Source organism: Meles meles, chromosome 13 (genome assembly GCF_922984935.1).
Source record: "Meles meles chromosome 13, mMelMel3.1 paternal haplotype, whole genome shotgun sequence".
NCBI lineage: Eukaryota > Metazoa > Chordata > Mammalia > Carnivora > Mustelidae > Meles > Meles meles.
This window is the reverse complement of record NC_060078.1, coordinates 3,375,639-3,396,735: the sequence shown is the minus strand read 5'-3', so window position 1 is coordinate 3,396,735 and position 21,097 is coordinate 3,375,639. Positions and strand designations below refer to the sequence as shown.

The 21,097-nt window shown below is 46.4% G+C and overlaps 1 protein-coding gene across 8 annotated transcripts in view; it reads left to right on the top strand.

Moving 5' to 3' along the window:
- SIPA1L2 (signal induced proliferation associated 1 like 2) overlaps positions 1-21,097 on the top strand; it is a 219,112-nt gene that overhangs the window by 145,223 nt on the left and 52,792 nt on the right. For all 8 annotated transcript variants that reach the window (XM_046027135.1, XM_046027137.1, XM_046027134.1 and 5 more), the window contains 3 exons: positions 7,800-7,957; positions 12,975-13,551; positions 17,129-17,403. In XM_046027135.1, the coding sequence (XP_045883091.1) occupies positions 7,800-7,957; positions 12,975-13,551; positions 17,129-17,403 (1,010 nt within the window). The remainder of the gene's footprint in view (positions 1-7,799; positions 7,958-12,974; positions 13,552-17,128; positions 17,404-21,097) is intronic.

Here is a 21,097-nt window from a genome sequence, read left to right as displayed (position 1 = left end):
TTAAATATTTTAACCTAAAGGATTTCTAGCTCTTAAAAACAAATTTGCTTCCAAGAATGTTGAACGGATTCACTCGCTTTTAAGAAGCTTAAAGTAGACCAGTGCCGTTGTCTCGCAGATACTCGAGAACCATTCCGTAGTTAAACTCTGTGTGAGTCGTTGCTCAGAAAACTGATAGGGCTTACTCCGGCCAAGAAATCTGTCTGGACTTTAGCAGAAGGAAGAGCCAGTGCCTTTTGACCCCAGTCATCAAGTGTTCAAACCACAAAGCCCTTTCAGCTCCCTAATTACTTGAGCCATTGGACTCCAAGCTGGATGGGCCCCCATCATTTCCCATATGGCAGCCTCTGGGATTCTGATGTCTGCTGGGCTTGGCTCTTAGCAGAACTCAAACCAGGCTTTCCCTGCCTCCTTTCGGTTGCATGGTAATTAAAAACTGTGGGTTTATGAGTTCTCTGTACCTGACTCCCCCCCACCCACACTGAAACTCTCCTTAAAGTCCTCACACAAAAAAGTAGATGGGCAGATGGCGGTTGGGGAGTAGGGTATGGATGGGTGTTTTAAGCTTCCCAAATTGGAAATATATACCTTGTAAGTTGATTCTACACATTACAGACTCTGTAGCTTAAAGACTTACTTAGTTACCTCTCGGTGGTTGTTTCTGAAAACTTGAGTGAGAATCCATGACACTGAATGAGTTTTGCTGATGGATTAGAGGTGGAAAACTGTAAAATCGTTTGTTTTGCTTTTCTAATGAGTGCGCTTATTGTGCCTGGAATATATACGATCCTGCATATGGTCCACTGGGAAACCTACGTGCGAAACACTGTGTGGGCAAGTATTCAGGATGGGGGAGGCAGGTAAGGAGTGGAAATAGGAGTCAGTGGACATATTCTGAACTTGCCACAGCGGATCACTTGCCTTGTACCTTTAGGTAAGATCTTAGCCTCTCAAGAAACCGGATTAATTATATAATGCAGATCTGGGCTCAGAGTAAAAAAAAAAATGCTGGATTATAGAGAACTTTCTACAGGTTTGGCAGTGGGTAGGTGTGGCATATATGATACTTGGACTAGACGATTCATGCATGTCCGTCCTCATGTCTGATTTCTGTGATTCTAGGGCCCTCTCTGAAGCTTCCTGCTTCTAGGTAGAAAATGTACTTCAGTAGAAAAATGTAGTTGTTAACAGAGCAAGAATTCTGGAGCCACAGGATCTGGATTTGAATCCCAGCTACCAGCTTTGTGACCTTGGGCACAATTTTCTGTGCCTTAGTTTATCCCTGAATATAGGGACTTTGATCTCGTTTCTTCATCGAGGTGTCCTTGTGCACCCCAAATGCTATCCTGAGCACGTAGGCAGGCAGTAAACATTTGTCCAAGGAATAAATGAAACTTTCATGGATGGAGCCTAGAATTAGATGAGCTAATACGTATAAGGCACTTAATGGTGCACACAGAGCGTGCTCAGTATGTTTCAGCGATGGTTACTGTTTCATCATTTATTAGATATAAAGTGCGAGCGTTTTAAATGACTTAATTTGTATTTTCTTTCCCTGTTCCCAATCCTAGAGCTCTGGTATGAGAAACTGAGGCCAAGATAGGTAAGAAATTAAGAGGCTAATTTATCAATAAATTCACAAAATTATCTTTGCTTCGGCATTTAATATTTTGCTAATCCTGGGTTGTTACCAGAATATTCTGTTTGTAGATAAATGTTGCCACTGTGCGATCTTCGAACACATACTCTCCAAATTTGTTACAGGTTGTACTGGCCCTTTCATCCTCTCCCACCCGCCCCACCCATGCCCGCAGATTATCTCAGTACCAGGGTAGAAATGTCTGAAATGACCAGCTGGGCTCCTGAGTGCAGTTTGAGGCCACTGAACTTAGCAAAGTTCTCTGGCCTGTACACGAGCGGCACCTGTAACTTTGGCCTCATTAGCACCATGGTATCTGTGACTATTTAACTGGTCCAGACTCGTCCACGTCAGATATTATTTCTTGTGTTTGTTCTTGTAATAAATCAAGCTGAAAGCCGATTCCAAGATGTATTAAAAGTCTTTAGAGAGTTTACCACTGTTGCAAAGGAGTTCAGATTTTGGAATGTATGACTCCTGCAAAGAAAACCTAGCCAGCCCCAGGGAGTGATAAGAGACCCCGCTCTTGGAGCGGTTTCCCTCTTCCTTGAAGACCCATCAGTCTCTCTGGGCCAGTCTGGCGGTGGGATTCTGTCTCCCAGGGCTGTCTCCGCCGTGTGCTTCCCATCTGCTTATCCCGTAGACAGATCGTAGAGCAGCCATCATGGGACGTTATCGGTGGAGAGAATGCCGCAAGTTGGCTTCAGATTTCACTGGGACAGAGAGACCTTTTCTTCACTCTCAGTATATAAAATGAATACAGGTAGCGCAGAGCCTGGCACACAGTAAATTATGATTTTTTTTTAAATGGATGCATACAGTTAGAGCTGCTCTCCTTGAAAGTGATGGCCAAGCCCCCAAGAAGTCCCTAAGGAATAAGGCCGAGCTCCTAGGTCGCTGAGCTTCCATTTGAAGAATACTAGTGTTAGTCTAGGGACAGCCTTGACCTCTACGGAGGTAATGGAGACACAGCTTGTTAGGTCTGAGCCAGGCTGGAACCCTTTCTCTATCTAATTTGGATAGATGGCCGGCCTGTCTTAGGGGGTTTGTGCACTTCTGTGCGTCCCTAATTGGGACTGCTAAGAAACCATTCATATATAGGAGGAGTCTGCCTCATTAAATTACAGTACGGATGGGTCCCGACTGCACTTGTGTTCACCTATAAATAATCATATGGAATATTTTGGAAGAAGAAAAAGCTTATTCAGCTTTCCATGATTTGATTTATCCCCAGGCCCTAAATAGGAATGTGTACTTGTGCAGGACCATAAGCATGATTGTTTCAATAGGGTTGGGCTGCCGGGTGTCAGAAATACTTGTATCTCCATAATCCTCTTATCTTCACTTTATTATTAAATCATTAAAAATCTACTTTCTTGGTTTATTTCTGTTTCTCCATTTATGAAATACTCAGCCTGGCTCGCTTAACTGGTTTGTACATTTATGCTTCCAACTGGTAAAATATATGTTTTATATTAAATATTTTATATAATATTTTATATTGGTTATATATAGTTCTCAATGGTGAATCCTTGAAATGGCAATTAAATTTAATATGATCTTGATGATCTGAGATAAGGGTGGTTAACCTAGCTTTCACCTTTTTTGTGGTAGGGAAGGCTTTCCCAGAGTATAGATTTTGTGAGTTTATGTGGTCACGTATGTTGGTTTCCCTCTCTTTCTTATTAGAATCTACGTTCATGTTTCTACTTTCCACAGGAAACTCTAGATAGCTCTTAAAAATCAAAACTCTAACCACTGGTGTTGAGTCTTGAGTAGTGAGTACATGGGTGTGTGTGTGTGTGTGTGTTGTGTGTACACGTGCAGAATTAGGAAGGTCTCTGAAGGGGGAGAAGCTCGCCTTCTGTGTGTGGGGGAGAAACTTCCAAGCAGAGGGTTAGCAAGTGCAAAGTGCCTATGACAGAAGAAATGAGCCTGTCAGAGGGACAGGGTGGCTGTCTGGGAGGGGTGGGGTGGGTGACAAAGTCAGAGGGGTGGGAAGGACACGGTCAAAGGAGGCTCACTCAGCCCTGCTCCTACCCACAGGACGTCAGATTCCAACCCAAGGGCTGAGATCCAGAACTTGTGATCAGTTTTCATGGGGATACACTTAATTTTTTGCTCAGTTCGGGGCTCATCTCTTTGAATTTCAGAACATATAAGATCATTAAATGATGCATTTTTCCCTTTGAAATCATTCAAATTTTTACCTATTTGCTTTTTAAGACAGGAGACCCTCTCCAGAGATCCCAGCCATTTCTAGTTTCGAATTACACTTTCTCTTCACTAATTCTGACTCCTAGAAACTTGTGAACCACATCCAACTGCATTTCTTCCGTAGTGTGCAGACTGCTTCCCCCGCCCCTCCAGAATGAGGTACAAAATGCTTTTTCTACCTTAACTACACCAAGAAAAAAGTAACAAATGAGCCTGTCTGCACAGAGACTGATAGGTCTGACCTAGCTCGACTTGATGCCTCCTCTGATCCAAGCGGGACTACGGGACAGCTTTCACTCAGTTTGGGTGGTTGCATCGAGTGAGTTAAAACTGGTCCTGGGGAGCCCTGAAGTTTGGTTAGGGAGTGGAGAATAAACCTGAAGCTTGCTTTTTCTGTCGCATCTGGATGCTTTTTGCCGTAGAATTGGGTGAGGAATCACATTTCACTTCTCTTGTCATAACAAGAGTTTATGCCCGTTTCGCTGTTTGACTCAAGCGTTGGAAATTTCGTAGGACGGATTATGTAAATCTGTCTCACGCAGTATTTATTAACTCATTCTTACAGTCAGAGATGCGAAGGTGGTTCTTTTGGCGCTGAAACGTGTGGGGACCTTCATGTCTGGAAAGGAGGAGTTAGCGCTACAAGTCACCGTTCCTTCCTCCCCCAAATAGCGCAGAGGTGGCTCGGCAACCCAGGGGCTCCCCTGCACAGCCTGCTGGGCTGTGGCCCCTTTCCCCTTGCAGTTCTGGACTCTAGTGACACAGAACTTACCAGTTAGAAAAAACACATAACTAACAACGAAAGAAAATATTTACCTTTAGATAAGAAGCCTGTGAAGTTACTTAGGTTATTTGATGTTTGGCAAAATCCTGGAAAGCGGTTGAAAGTGTTTCTGTGAACTTTCCAAATGTTCTTTTTCTTCAGCCTCTCAACAAAGCCAAGCATCCCGTTAATGGGTAAGGTGTTAAGTTTTCTTATCTTATTCCCCTACAAAGAATTTCAGATTTTGCCCTTCTTCATGAATCACCATATTCCCTGCCCCTCCCACCCCATGCACTTTACTGTTTTGCCAAGTACATTTTGTGACCCTGGTTCCATTAACCAGACCATTAAAAACATTTTACAAAGCCAAAGAGTATGCTTAGAAAGGGACACGTCCTCGAGGGAACCAGCCTTTTAAGTGGTGCTTTCAGTAATCCTGTGCTGGGAAGTAGAGACCCGGACCCCGTGTCTTCCTTCCAGATGAAGAGCCAATGGATGGGAAAAGTTGTCCTGTTCGCTGTGGCTCCTTCAGGAGTGAGGATGCACAGACTCATGCATTCATGCCTGCCCCACGCACGTAACTGAGAGGGCCGGCCAAGGGTGGGGGTTACGCAGCACCCACGAAGGAGGAAGGGCTGCAGAATTCACGGCGTGGCCTTGGCCGTTGCACGCACCGTCTTCTGCCCTTTGATCTGAGAACTCTTGTGTTTCAAGACATTAAGTCAACCACAGAGTCAGATTTTGTGTGCCGAGTTCAACAAATACGTTGAACCACGGTGTTAGGTTTTTGTTTTTTTTTTTAATTTAATTGGCAGAGGATCAGAAGTAGGCAGAGAGGCAGGCAGAGAGAGAGGAGGAAGCAGGCTCCCCACCAAGCACAGAGCCTGAAGCGGGACTCAATCCCACGACCCTGAGATCATGACCTGAGCCGAAGGCAGAGGCTTAACCCACTGAGCCACCCAGGTGCCCCGGTGTTAGGTATTTAAAAAGACATTTCTTTTTTTTTTTTTTTTTTTTTTTATTTTTCATTCGTTCCTGATTTTCCCTTGTCCTATTTTAGTACCTGGGAACCCTGTACTTCAGTTATTGTGGCAACGAGGGAAAAACATCGTCTTCCAGTATGATTTCCAGCGTGTCTGTTGATGTTTATTGTAGATATATATGTATACTTGCTTCCGTTCTCTACGTGAAACATTTACAGTGATTATCATCTGTGTCTGCTGTAGGAAGGGGAAATAATCACACTGTAAAGGACCTCGTTGGCTACTGATTTTTTTTTTTTTTACATGTGTCCAAATTGGCATATTTTGACTTAGATATTTAGCAAACATTCTTAAATGTAGAGGTGGCTCATTGGGTCTGTATTAACGTATGTTAACGTATGTTTCAAACCTTCACCCAGACAGGAAGGCGACTTTTGTGTGTGTGTGTGTGAACTTGAACCCTGGTGATTTAAATGGGAGTTTCTCAGCATATGAATCAGTGATTTAACTGGCATATCAGAGAACCCTGGAAGAAGGAACATTTCATCCCCAAGTTCCCAGACCTTTTATTATGCGAAATCACAAGTCAGGGGCCTGACAATGAAATCTTCTTTGTATCTGGGTTGAAAAGGCTTTAAGAGTTGAACTTAATGCTCTTTAGGGTGAGGCTGTGTTGTGTAGGTGCCAAAGAAATTGAAGAGCAAGCTCATTGTCTTTGTTACTGCTAGTAAAGAGAGATTTACTACCTGAGATTATCTCATTCCTGCCGTGACATCACCAGCTCCTATAAAGATTATTGTATCTATTAAAACTGAAGATCACAAACTTGGTGAGCACGGACACTGTGGTTTTGCTTGCGTCAACTTAGTGCCCCGTGTACGGGTTTATCGACCTGCGTCCATGGTTTTATTGCACAGCGTGGTGTGGCTGGGATCCTGTGTCTGCACCAGTCAGGTATGCCTTCGGCAGCTGCGGGCCGGGTGCCGGCCGTGTCCCGGGCAGGCCATCAGAAACCAGGAACTCACAGTCCGTTAAGCATCTGCCTTTGGCTCAGGTCATGATCACAGGGTCCTGGGACCGAGCAGTCACCAGGACATTTCTCCTGCCCTCCTGACGGTGATGACCTGATGCGGGAGAAGTAAATCAGCTATCAACCTGGTTCTGTTACAACTAATGCCTCCAAGTAGACCCGGGTGTGTGGCTGGAGTTGCCCATGCAGGCTTCCCAGAAGTTCCTTCCACATGAGGAGATGCCTAACTTAGAGCCCTGAGTTGTCTGGGAGCACCTCGTGGCGAAGGGAGTGTTCTGGGCAAAAGGAGATGAAAAGTGGAAGTGTTGCGGAAGTGTCACTACTCAAAAAATAAAAATAAAAAATAAATAAAATAATCACCATAATAATAAAGTGTTGCTGCTCTGGGGTTCCTTGTCTCCTGCCACATTTGTAATGTGTGAGATTATACACCATGGAGTTTTCCAGCCGCTAACCTGGTACAATTCTGTGTTTCCGAATCCCATTTGAAAGGCCAGATTTCAGTGAAGTAGTTTGAATCGTAAATTAGCCAGCTGCGGGGGAGCACAAGACAGCGGGGAAGGCCCTCACACGCTGGTGTAGGACTTTCAGCAAATCTGTATCCTCTCTTTTACTCTGTCTCCTTGCTTTAAGTTGAAGAGCGCTTAAACCATAAAATTCTTGAAAGCGGGGGTGCCTGGCTGGCTCAGTCGTTGAAGCCTGCCTCTGCCTTTGGCTCAGGTCATGATCTCAGTTTCCGGGGATCAGGGATCCAGCCCCCTGCCCCTCCAGTCCTACTCCCTGCTCAGCAGGGAGCCTGCTTCTCCCTCTTCCTCTGCCCCTCCCCCCTGCTTGTGCTCTCTTTCAAAAATAAATAAATAAAACCTTTAAAAAAATTCCTGAAAGCCTTTTGAGTGCTAACTACCTAGTAAATCAGCTTGAAAGGAGTTGAATTTTAAAGCGCCGAGAGATGAACTGCGTTCATCTTGTCTTTGCATAGATGTTTCGGACGTAGCCCGTTTTGCTATTCTGGTGTCCCATTCAGGAGTGCTGACTTTCAGAGAGGGGCTTTTGCTTTCTGAATCCGTCCTTTAACACGGACAGAGGAGCGAGTTGTATATGTGGCTGTATTTTGTCTTTACGGAAAACCGCGTCTGGAACTGTGTGTGTTCTCTTTCCTGACCGCAGCTTCTGAGGAAAAGGCATATCGGAAATGACATTGTGACCATTGTCTTCCAAGAGCCCGGAGCACTTCCTTTTACTCCGAGAAGCATCCGGTCCCATTTCCAGCACGTCTTTGTCATCGTCAAAGTGCACAACCCGTGCACCGAGAATGTGTGTTACAGGTGAGCGAGCAGACCCTGGTCTTCCATTCCGTCGGCTGGATTTCAGCAGCACCCCGTCTCCTGAAATATCTTTGTTTTCTAATTATTCTCTCTAACCCCATAATTATCCTTTTTTGGGTTCTTTTTCTAATTATATGTCCACTGTCTTCACTCAGGTGCTTTCTGTATGAAATAATTGCCTCCTTCCCGTTTTGAGCAGCGAAAATGCCTAGGCATTCAAAATCGTAGATTACACGTTTTCCTCAGTTTTCCCCTTAAAAACTGCATGCAGCCGCTGCTGGAACCAGAGCTTTGTTGATCCCAGCCTCTGAGGTGGCAGATGTGGCCGTTTCAGCTCTTCCCAAGCGGAAGTAATGGCGGTAGTGGGAAAACACTGCTTCTCGTCCAAGATCTTGGAAACACTCCCTCCCTCGGGGCTCCCGGGACCAGAGTTGACGCTCCTGTTGGTGATTTCCAAAGGCCGTGCGTGTGCCTCTGAATCCGAATGTTTCTGGCTGTTTCCTCTCCCCTCCCCTTTCGGGGAGGTCGTTGCCCCTGGAAGGAGGGTGTCCGACCTGCATTTAGAATCCGGCTGTGCTGTCCGCTGTGCTTTGTACGAGTTACTTGAGTTTGGGGAAACTTTCGTTCGTTCTCTTAAAGTTGAGGCTAAGAGGACCTACCTGAGCGTGTAGAATAAATAGCAGAAATTCTGCAGAACACCTCTTAGTGTTCCTGGCACTCCCCAAAGGTCATTTCCCTTTATCATCCTAAAACCGTAAGTGCTGTTTCAGCTGCCTCCTGGGCCGAGTGGGGCGCACGCATGTGTGCTGGGAGGGGGCGGGGAGGCGGGGAAGACTGTAGGGCGTGCTCTCCTAAACGCAGAGAAACTGGTCTGTGTGTTCGATGTTGCTGGTTGATATCCCTGCGCCACGCCCAGCCCATCTCAAAGGAACACAGAGTCTATAAACTGGTCGTTCTCAGCCCGAATGTGGCCTCACAGCTTGTTAAAATGGGCTCATTCTCCGACCCTGCTGTGTGGTACGCTGATGTCACAGACCTGAAATTGACCCGAGCATCTGTCTGATTCCTGAGTCACATCTGGGCAGAAGACCACTGGCCTGAATGCCCAGAACGACCTTAAAAAATGACGTTTATAACAAGCCTGACGTCTCCTATCGCAAAGATAGGTTTAAAGCAGATAATGTTGGTACAAACATGGTAAGTGGGATGATTCTTCTGAGATCTCACCCGATGAATGGTAATTATGGAGAATAATCTTAAATGAACCTTCATAATGGATGAGAAACATAAGCCTAAGGCTTTATAGAATTTGGTGTTATTTTATTGGCTGCTGCTTTTAGGTCAAATCAAGTATTTTTTAATTACTTTCCATTTTAGTTTATACTTCTGTCACGAGGCAGTTCGTGAGCACCAAAAATCTTTAAGTTAACAGTAACGTCTGTTTTCATTTGTTTCAGATTTTCAGATTTTAGTAAAATGACTAGGGAGGGATGTTGAAACCAGTATCGGGCTAGATGTAGATCTTACCGATAATTAAAGCAGACTGTGGCCAGTTCCTATGATAGAGGTTAGCATTGTGCAAATCACTCAACTGTGGAATCGTTGGTTTTTAAGAAACCACATTGGTATCACTTAGTTACCATTTGCTATGAGATTCAAACATAAAGTCAGTAGAGTGCCTCAGATTTTGAGAAGTGCCTCATAAACATCTATACCGATCATGCTTAAAAACTTCATGAGTGTTCCTCCACGAGTCAGTAATAATCTTCTTGAATACTGTAGTCAAATAAATTCCCTAACATTTCATGAGTCCACATGAACTCTGTCCCATGGAATAACGTTACAGTGCTCACATTTTCCAAAAATCCCTTATAGGATTCTTTCATATGCTATTCCTCAAAACTCACCAGTGACAAAGTAAATTCATTAAAATAGTTACCAAGGGAAGGATTAAAAAAACAGTCCAGGTCTCCCGACCAACAAATATCATTGGGTTAAGATGGTCTCTGCTGATAAAAACCGTCATGACTGGCCAGGCCAGAAACACATAAAGGCATGCTCTTACCTTCCAAAGGTCGTCTGAGGCACTTCCCATGGATGCAGCAGGGTTCCTAGGAGGTAAGGCTGGGTCTCTTGGAGCCTAGAGAGAGACGATGAGGCAGCATCCCGAAAGCTCCATGTACCATCATCGTAGTCTGAAGTCTTCAAAAAGCAAACTTAACCAGTACTTTAATTTTGCCAGCAAGAGCTGCTGCAGAGCTAACCTTGAGGGACTGATGTGTTTGTCTACTTTCCAAGATAGACTCTTTGCCACATGAATCCTGTGGTAAATGAATGCGTACACTGCTCGCTGTGTAGGCTTGGTAGCTCACTGCCGAGTAAGAGCGAGGCCGTATCTGTCCAAAGCGACGGCTTCCCTTCTTGAAAATGTAATGCATAGTCCCTTCTGTCAAAAATTAGATGGTAGTGTTAAATCAATGACCAAAGCGGTGATTGTGATACTAATAACGATAAAGCAGTTTGCATCATAATAGCTTTGCCTGCAGTATTTGGTTTTATGCTCACCATGGCCTTTTGAGAATGGCACGGTCTCACCTCCATGCTACAGAGGAGGAAACTGAGGCATGGGGAGATTAAGTCGCTAGCTCAGAGACTCTCAGCAAGCCTTGGGGCTGGAATCCCAAACAGGGCGTGGCATCTGCCCACCACCACTCTGCTTTCCCAGAACCCTTTAACTTGCGTATCCGGGAATGCTCATTTTCGTGTTGTTGCTTTCAGTGGGGGGTCTTACATTTAGCTATGGCATCCAGTTCCTTGGCTAAAATAAGAAATTCTGAGGGGCACCTGGGTTGCTCAGTTTGGTTAAGAGTCCAGCTCTTGATTTCAGCTCAGGTCATGGTCTCAGGGTTGTGAGATCGAGCCCCCACATCAGGCTCTGTGCTCTGCGGGAAGTCTGTGTGAGATTCTCTCTGCCTCTCCTCCTGCCCCCCCCGACCCCTGCCGCATGCACGCACTCTGTCTCTGTCTCTCAAATAAATAAATAAAATCTTAAAAAAAGAAAGAAAGAAAGAAAAATTCTGAAACACTTTCTTGTTTCAGCCCATTGGAAATCATCTAAATCTGGCCAAGGACATTCCTCTGACCTCAGTTCTATTTGAAAGAATTCTAGAAACTTCTGTAACCAGCGATCTCTAATGGCTCTCCATTCCATAATACCATTAGTAATCCTAGAATAGCGAGACCTCAATTCTGGCTGCTTTTCTTATACAGCTTGGATCTGAGATACACAGGATTCCAGCTGGTGGAGTTGTTAATATGCTGTGCATGGGGGAAGGAATGTCCCGTTAGATATTAGGGTCAATAATTTGGGACAAAAACAATTGCCCTTTTATAAGATACCGCCCTCTAACCCCTACAGAGCTCCTCAGTGAGCGCTTTTTGGGAACATATTTAGATAAAAAGTTTTCCCTGAGGCTTTGGCTTAAGTGCATGCACCCTGCAGCCAGTCAGAGTAGCTTGAGATCCACAGAGCTAAGTGCAAAAAGGTAATCCTACAAGGTGTCATGTGAGAGTGGACCTCCCGGGCCTTCTGTGGGTAAAATTCTTCCAGGAATATGTACTCATTACTGGGAGGAAAAAAAAATGAGGGGATGTGATCATGTGAGTTTCATGGGATGGCCGGTCCCAGTGCGGAGATCGGCCACATGACCCCACTGACTGCTATAAAGGAGAAGCTACAAGGTGTGGTCAGCCTCACCGCAAGGCCAGCTAGCTTTGTGACGGCTCTCTGAGAGTTAAAACCTGAGGACCAGTTAATTCCTACGCAGTCTAGAATGTCCACTCTAAGTCTAGTCGCAGGGCCGGGGGCGGGGGGCGGGCGATGAGTCCGCTCTGAGGTTGGTACCGAAGACATGGCAGCCTCTGTAGCATTTCCACCACCTTCCTTTGAGGACCTGAGTCAGGTCTGCCCCATCACTGTCTGGTTTCGTGCACGCACTACCGTCCCTAGATGGATTAGCTTCCTCTGTCCCAAAGGGAATCCGTCCTTCCCTCCCCTTTCATACCAGTTACAGTCCCCAGCCACCAGCGGGATAGGAATCCCACAGCCCAGCTCCCCAGAAGTGACTCCCTCTTCTGCGGAGCATGCGGATGAAAGCAAAGGTGAGAGAGAGCTGGAGACCGTGATTGTTCTAAGAGTCTAAGCAGCCACTTTCCAGACACCCGACAGAACAGATCTGGACAGAATTCTTTCATACTCCAGTTCGCCGCGTTCCAGGTTTTCGGCGACGACGACGATGAAGCACGGATTGCTTCCTTTGTTTATTGCAACACAGGGAACATCCGCCCGGGCAGACGTGGCGTTAGTACCGATTCTCGGTTTCTCGGTAGCTGCTCTGTCGTTGGGGAGTAGATGCTGTCGTTGCTCTGGGCTTCATCGTTCCCTCAGTCCGGTCCTTCGTCGATGACCATTAATTCACTCTTCGTAGTTGCTCTCATCCCAAGACGGGTTTGACACCTTCTGCCTGATGTCGGGGAGCGTCACTGTCGGTTTGGACACATTAAGGCGGTTGTTACTGTCACTCCACACTTGATCTTCTCAGTCCCTGCAATCTCTTAAAATGTTACCCCCGTAAAACTTCCACGGAGATTTTCCACATGTGACCAAGTGAGCATTTCCTACAAAAATGGGACACCTAAAACTTTTGACCCTGTGAAGTGTGATCATGGTGCCCACTACCCGTGAGATCCCAAGCAGCCACCTGGGGCCCATGACCTCATTTCTGTTGGAAGCGCCACTGTCTTTCCCAGTGATGACCAGCTGCAGAGTTAGAGCACCAGCCCATCTGAGTTAGAAAAACAAAGACACAAACAAACCCTGGGCATCCAGAAATTAGTATATAACAAAAAGCTACAAAACAGATAGCCTAAGTTGAGAGTATTGTCATGTGTACTGAAGGTAAATATTATAGTATTACCACTCATCTGGTTTCCTTTTTCTTTTTTTTCCCTTTCTCAGTGTTGGAGTTTCTAGATCAAAAGATGTGCCACCGTTTGGTCCACCAATTCCCAAAGGAGTAACTTTTCCAAAGTCAGCAGTTTTTCGGGACTTCCTTTTAGCCAAAGTGATCAATGCAGAAAACGCAGCCCATAAGTCAGAAAAGTTCCGAGCAATGGCCACTCGAACGAGGCAAGAGTACTTGAAGGATCTGGCGGAGAACTTTGTCACGACCGCTACTGTGGACACGTCTGTGAAATTCAGCTTCATTACACTGGGCGCAAAGAAAAAGGAGAAAGTAAAGCCAAGGAAGGATGCCCATTTGTTCAGCGTCGGAGCAATCATGTGGCACGTCATAGCTCGGGACTTCGGCCAGTCTGCTGACATCGAATGTCTTCTTGGGATTTCCAATGAGTTCATAATGTTGATTGAAAAGGCCTCCAGGAACGTCGTATTCAACTGCTCCTGCAGGGACGTCATTGGGTGGACATCGGGATTAATGAGCATCAAAGTGTTCTACGAGCGAGGGGAATGTATTCTCCTGTCCTCCGTGGACAACTGTGCTGAAGACGTCAGGGAAATTGTCCAGCGATTAGGAGTGAGTACAGGTTCTGTGTTTCCACCATCTTTAGGTCTTCCATCCCAGATTTATGATGGCTTCCACTCTGGAAAATCCGCCCTGATTGTGGCAGCTAGGGAAGGCATTACTGCTCTGTATGGCTGTAGGGCTTAACTCTAAATGCTGTGTCCTTTTGAGCAGTTGCTAAATATGTGAGTGGTGGAGGCGCACCCATTACGGACTGTTTGGAAAGGAAATGTTAAACCAACTTCCGAAAGGGAACATCAGGATATATTTTTATAGTATTTGAAAGAACAAAATAGAGAATTGTCTAGATATTATGTGTGTGTATAGAGACGGGCATGACCGGATCCTCTCAGTGGGAGACCAGCAGGCATACAGTTATTCTTCACCCTACGAATGACCATGCTTTCTTTGCAACTTCAATTCTGTGTGTTTTTCTTTCGTGTTTTAGTGTTTTTCTTTAGTGTGTTTAGCAGGTGTTTTTCTTTAGTCTGCCAGATTAAATATATGATTACTCTCTTGCCACAGTTTCTTAAGGAGGTTTTATAGAATTACCCATTAAGTTTGACTTTAAAAAAAAAAAAATCAGTCCTGAAAGAGATTTTTTTTCAATGTTATTTTTAGTACAGAACCCCTAAATGATGTCCACGGAGTGTAACAGTTAATATTTCTTCTCCTGATTTTCACACAGAAAGATCCAGATTTCAGTTCAAGTCTGTCAAACCCATGATAGGAATAAATCAAAAATAGTATAAGAACCCAAACATGCTGTGATGAAAGAATTTCTCATGTTTAAATCTTACCCCCAGGGGATGTATATTTCAGTGTTTAGAAAAGATTTAGTCAATTACAGATCTTAAAAAAAGGAGGATTTTTACCCATTTCCTGTCCCCTTTCCTCCCACCAAATATAAATCTCCCCTTTGTTATTTGAGGCCATGTATTAGAGACAATACAATCAAGTCAGTGTCTGCTAGCCTTGGAGAAATAATTTAATTATTTGTAGACGCTATTTACAGGAACAGACCTCAGTGAGCTCAACAGTATTATCGGGTGTACGGGCACAAACAGAGATGTGATTTGGGGATGATTCAGTACATGATTAGTTTATGTGTCTGGAGAACCGAGTTATCCTTGTGGGTCTTGAGACGCACTGTGTTTTCGATGAAACCGAAATAGTTCTTTTTAGGAGAGCCACTGAGTCATCAAAGTCTGTGCTCCTGAAAATACAATACAAACAAACGCCACTTCCCCAACCACGAAAATGCACCTTTCATAGGTCCTTCCCCATTCGCTGTTTTGTGGACCCCATTCTGCCATGTTTCTAGAAGAGCAGTGATGTGGCTAATGTGACAGGGTGCCTGCTGTCCGGAACGTGTTTGAGGAAATACATTGTGTGTCTAAGATGACTTGCAGCAGGAGATTTTGGAAACAGACCATCCCCCAGACAGCTGAGGGATTGGAGCATGAGGTTGGTATAGGGCGGTGGCAAGCAGGATCCCGCCTTCACAGTGCAGATATGTGGAACGAGTGCTGGCCGGCGGGTGGTAGACTCGGTGTGCGTTTTATCGTGGTGGAAACTGAAATTAGAGGCGTCCATTATGCAGGTGCAGACCCAGGAAGGAATGAGAGCCGACACCCAAGTGGGGACAGGCAGGGCCCACTGCAGTCGTGTGCACCCCACGACCCGCCCTCAGGGGGGCCGCTCTTAGAAGAGCCCGTCCTTGCTGGAGTGTCTGCTGTTACCCTCTTGAAGTTCTAAATAGTGTTTGACCCAGGGGCCCTGCATTTCCACTCGGAACCGGGCCCCACCGATTGTGTGGGTGGTCTTGGGTAGGTACGCGGGTAGGAAGCCACCGTCTTCCTGCGGTGATGGAGTCCATGAAGTATGTAAGGAACTCCTGTACTCTTACCCTCCGCGAATGTTAAGAAGCCAGGAACAGAAGGGAGGAAGAACCGGCAAATGGCAAGAGTGTGGCCGGTTGCAGGCAGTTGGAAGAAATAAGGAGAAGAGACACAGAGGGCCCAGGAAGGGCTTGTCTGTTCACTCTTCAGTCTGATGTGTGGACGCTCATTTTCACCTGACAAGTGCATTGTCACACATACATAGATTTTTGGTGGGAAAGCGGCGTTGAAACAAAGTTGAAAAAGAAGTGAAGGAAAATTTTATTCAGGGTGTGTCCTTCTCTGACAATTTCCAGTTAGTTCAGTTCATAACTTTGCAAGCGTCAGTCTTTCAAAACCTCCCTGCAAAGACCGGCAACGCCTCGCCCCGTTTTCCTGAGCCCCCAGCTGTCGTGTGTATCTGTGGGAAGCCGATGGGCCATGTGTGTCCCCGTGCGGGTAACCATGGAAACAGACACAGCGGACATGCACGGAACCAGCCCAGTCCCACAGCTGTGCTTGCACTCATAGGTCTCACTGAACAGGAGTCTGGGTATTCAGAGCGTGTTTCCTGGAAATGGAGCATTTATTAAACTGCAACTTTATACATGAGCTCTGTGATTTGAGGGATACGGGTGTGATACATCCCGACTTTAAATTTCCCACAAATAAGCAACGCCGTAGTCATCGAGTGACATTTAATGAGCCTGTGTCTTTCTGTCCGTGCGTGTACGTTACTCTCCGTGAGCACTCTTGAGGGTGGCATTAAGTAATGATTGGGGTCTCGGTGCATGGTGTGGGAAGCCAGCCACCTGGCTTCCACATTCCTTTTCATGACACCGCTGTACACTCACGCTCTTCGGGAAGGTTAGAGCACTGAAGCCATCACTGCTTGGGGTTGCCCTTGGCCCCCTGCAGATGGACCCCATGAAGGAGAGGTGGCCCGCAGGCATGGTGGCTGGGGGAGAGGGTCTCTGCTCCCTGCCAGAGCACCATCCTGCACAGTGCCCTTGTCAGCGGATGCCAGGGAGTCTGGCGGACCTGCCCACATTGGAACTAAATGGTCCTCACCACCCAGGCAAGCAGGGGCAACCCACCCCCACAAGGGGACTTCCCGGAGGACAGAGAGGGCCGTCTGGTGTAGAGAGCGCTTGAACACGTTTCCTGACATCCTGACTTCTGAGGCTGCCCTCCTGGGAGCAGCCCTCTGTGTGTTAGCTGGGAAGGGATTGGGGCCATTTTAGAAGTTGGATGGAATTGTCTGAGTAGCTTTTAATGTTTAGTGGGTGAAACTGTCATCGTTTCAAAAGCCTACATTTTGCCGTCACTACCGTCCGTCTGGAGCAGTGGGTTTATGTGCTTCAGAGCCAAGCCCACTGGCATGGGGGAGGGGAGGAGGGAGTTACGAGAGTCCGTCTGACGCTCATGAGCTCTGGGGTCGGTGTCTTCTAAGAAAAAGCAGGACGCCTGTATCAGGAGTATTTGTGCCTTTGAAGAGTAAAGCTGCTGTTTTACGTCCACTGTTCTCTGCATCCAGTGCCACGGCTGCTTATGGTGAACTCGGCACTGCGATGTCCTTAGCGTGTCACCTGGGCTGTTGGAGGGCAGGGCTGGGAGGCCCGTGCGTGCACCTCGAGCTGGTGGGGGCAGCGGGGAGGGGGGGTGCTCCACAGCGACGTCTCACGGTCTCCCCCTCCCCCCCCACTCAGATAGTGACGCGAGGCTGCGAGACGGTGGAAATGACCCTGAGGAGGAACGGGCTGGGCCAGCTTGGCTTCCACGTGAATTTCGAAGGAATCGTCGCAGACGTGGAACCTTTCGGCTTCGCCTGGAAGGCCGGCCTTCGCCAAGGGAGCCGCCTCGTGGAGATCTGCAAGGTGGCCGTGGCCACTCTGACCCACGAGCAGATGATTGACCTGCTCCGGACCTCCGTGACCGTGAAGGTGGTCATCATCCAGCCCCACGACGATGGCTCACCCCGGAGGTAAGGCCTGCGAGGCCCGAGGCAAGGCTGCCCCCCTCCTTGGCCTTTGTAGTGGATACTGTCCCTGTCGCCCCTGCAGGATCCACAGAAGGGGTACTCGGTTGCGTCTCGGGCCAAAGGCATGGGCCCATCGAGCCTCAGAGCAATTGAGAAAGAGCTTTAAAAAAGTTAGTAGTGGGCAACAAGTGAGCCACTCTAATTTTCTAAGCCATTTCCAGGGACATTGCCCACGTGCAGGCTGAGATATTTACAAACTGAGGAACAGAGCACCGGCTCGTTGCCCCGGGAACCCTGAGTACCCACATCTAAGAGGAAATGGTTTATCATTGCTCAGCCTTTATCGAGTGAAATACTATGTCACTAGAATTCCCTTCTGTAACGTGAAGTCGTTGATTCTCAACAGGGTATGTAAGCGATCAAGCCTGTAAGTCTGTCTGGAGGAGGGATGGGACACGAGGCAGACTCTGTGAAGGGATGGCGGCTCCATTCTAGGTGAACTGGCTCGGGACACTGTTGGGAAGCTCAGAGCTGGGTGGTGGAGAGTAGGAAGAGAATGGCATTAGTAAGCGAGAGTGTTCCGTTGTTAATAGAAAATAATCAAGCTCAACATCAGGAAGATACTAGGCGCGGAGGGGAAAGAAGGCTAATTTGGAACAAGCCATCCATGTGGGCAGAGGCCACCATTGTGGCGGGAGCGTCTGCTAGTGTAGCTGTGAGACATTCTCTCCAGCTCCAAGGGCCTTCCTACAGGCCACCCTACAGGCTTTGAGAGATAAGGCATGCTTGGAATCCAGGTCTTGGCTCTGTGATCTTGGGTCATGCTCGTGCTCTCTCTAACCCTTGTTGGCTGTCCCTAAGATGGGGATTACAATAATGCCTACTCTCACAAAGACTAAATAAGGTGGATACACGTAAAGCACGTAGCACCTTCTGGCATAATCAGTACCCCACGCATTTCAGTTAATTTTAAAACTTGAGGATATTCATGTGAGTTTTTTACATGCTCTAAAAGAAATTCTTACCATCCCGAGATAGCAAGATGACCGTGCCCACTTTCTAGATGTACTTCTGTGGTCACTGAGGTCATTCCTTGTCCTTTTTCTCCTGACTTCATCCTCTGAACCGGCGATGTCCAGCCACAGCTCCCACAGTGACCGCGGTCCATATCTGCAGCGTCTGAAACAGTAGCTGCTGGCCACATGCAACAGCCACATGCTTGAGCTGTGGCTTGTGCTACTGAGAAAGTGCATTTTTCATTTCAATCAATTAATTAAGATTTCCGTAGCCACACGTGGCTGGTGGCTACGGTTGACTGGCCAGAACAGCTCTAAACCGTGTTGTTTTTTTAGAAAACAAACCAGAGGGATACCACCTTGCTCCCTAGCTAACGTGCAGAAAGAATATCGCCGAAGTCCGTCTCTGTTTGATTTCTTACCACTTGCCACCTGCGGGACTTTCTGTGCCCTTGTTTCCTGTATCTGCCCAGTAGGTTTACAAAATACAGGTTGAATGAGTTGAACTTCTTCTTGAGAGTAGCAGCTGCGTGTGGTGGGAAATATCTAGGACGCTTCTCATTGCCTTGCCAGGTTCAGTCCCGTCCAGTCTGTTTGCTTTCCAAAATCCCACCAATCACACACACAGGTACAAGGGCAAAGAAATCAAAGACAGAAACTATTTTCTTAAAAAACAAGACTTAGAAATAACCAAAGGCAAGTCCTTTAGACCTTTGAAGCCACAATATTGTGTAAGTGAAGTGTTTTAAAATAAATTTTAAGTCAGTTCCGAGAAGTTTTCCCATGTAGTAAGAGTTTTTTCTACCTTTGGTGGAAATAGAGTTTATAAATCTAGTGAGTATCTTAGAGCTTGATTACTGCTGTGGAGTTAGACAAAAAAGGTTACTGCATTCTCCTTTTGAGTTAAAGAATGACATTTCTCTCCCGTTTATAATTCTGGCCTACTGTTGCTCAGTAGAAATTTCTTTTTTCAGGCTTCTTAAGAGATCTGGTTTTTAAAAGATGTTAAAATTATTATGATGGGTATTTAAAACATATGATTTAGAAGAATACAATTTCCTGAGAAATACTGGATTCTTTTTTAGCTCAAACACACACACACTACCATTTAAAAGTTTGGGCTGTGACTTTTCTCTCCAAGGACGGGTTATCTGCCTTGGTGTGCACATAAAGGATTCTTTCTTTGTTTTAAATGCAAATGTTCTTATCGAAGCTGCTCAAGATATTTACAGATTTTGCCTTTGTTTCCTCAGAGTCTCATTAATGTCGCCCCCTGAAGATACAGATTTCTGTCCTGATTAATCTGGCATAACCGTCTCTGTACTTTTACCTTAGCCAGATCAGAATTCCCGGGTTTGCCTGTAGTGACACTCCCCTTACCCCCAGTCCCATTTCTGCAAGTCACAAAGGTTTCAGGACTCACCTGTATCATTTGAAAATCCTCCCACTCCGTCTTCCAGTTTGGTGGGAATTTGCATCTGTAAATTTTTAAATCCATTATTTCTGTGAGCTTGGGGTTCGTCCTCTGCCTGCGACTATCTGGGCTCCTGATAAAAGTACTTTCTGTTGTCAGGCAGCTTCACACATGGAGTCCTGACCCTTGCAATAACACCCCTTCGCTTTAGACCATGACACAAGGACAAACGTCCTTTTAAATTCCATCTGTGCTCCAGCAAGTTTAGCCTCTGTGCTATTCCCTTTTTGTAAGGAACAATGGGGGGCGGGGTTTAACAGGGGACATGGGTAGCGCTTGACTCATTGAAAAAATTAAAATACAGAACTTTTGAAGGAAATGTCGCTAGTGCCATTTCTCCTCGGCACAAGGATGTGTCTCAAGCTACAGCCACACGTGTGACTGTGGCATGGATAATGACTGCCCCGTTTTCACACAGGGTTCCCAGTGCTAGTCAGGGCGGGGGCAAAGAAAAAAAAGTTCATTTAAATGGACGTGTGTGTGTGTGTGTGTGTGTGTGTGTGTGTTGTGTATCTTGCCTGCAGGAGCCATAGGACTACAAAATTAGCCAAATCAGTGAATTACAAGATACTTCAGTCTTAGTAAGCATCGCATACAACACAGTGAAAAATGCCTGGTTTCATTTTTGCCGTGTTATCAGCTGGATTTTTTTCCTGCAGGATCTCAGTGGGGAATAACTCGCCTCCAGCCTGTCTGTCCCCATCAGCAGTAGGACAGGCCTGTCCCCTAACAGACTCACTTCTGGTTGTTTGCTTGTTAGAAGGTGTTTGCTTATGACTCAGAAGCTGCTGGATTAAACGAAGTCTTTAGTTGGGAAAGTATTTATCAAAAGCCACCCCAGGGTTTGAAGTCCCGTTCTCCATCCTTCGGGTGATGGTAATTCAGCGGTCCCTCGGCTTGAAAGGAAGGCAGAGCTCTGTTTCCCTTCTCCTTGTGGGGTTGGGAGGATCCCTTCGGGAATGCTTATTAGCTGATATCTTGCTGGGGTTGGACCTGGAGCAGGATTCGCAGGGACAGGGAATGAGTGGCAAGAGACAGTTGGGGAATAGCTCTCTTCAAATGGAAATGAGGTTTTAAAGGGAGGAGGACATTTGCCAAGCAGAAGTCTCTGTGGCAAAGATAAAGAGGACTTGGTGGAAGAGGCTTCATTAAGCTCTTCCTCCTCCGGTCTGCAAGGGATCCCACTGCCCGGCTCCCAGCCTTCAAA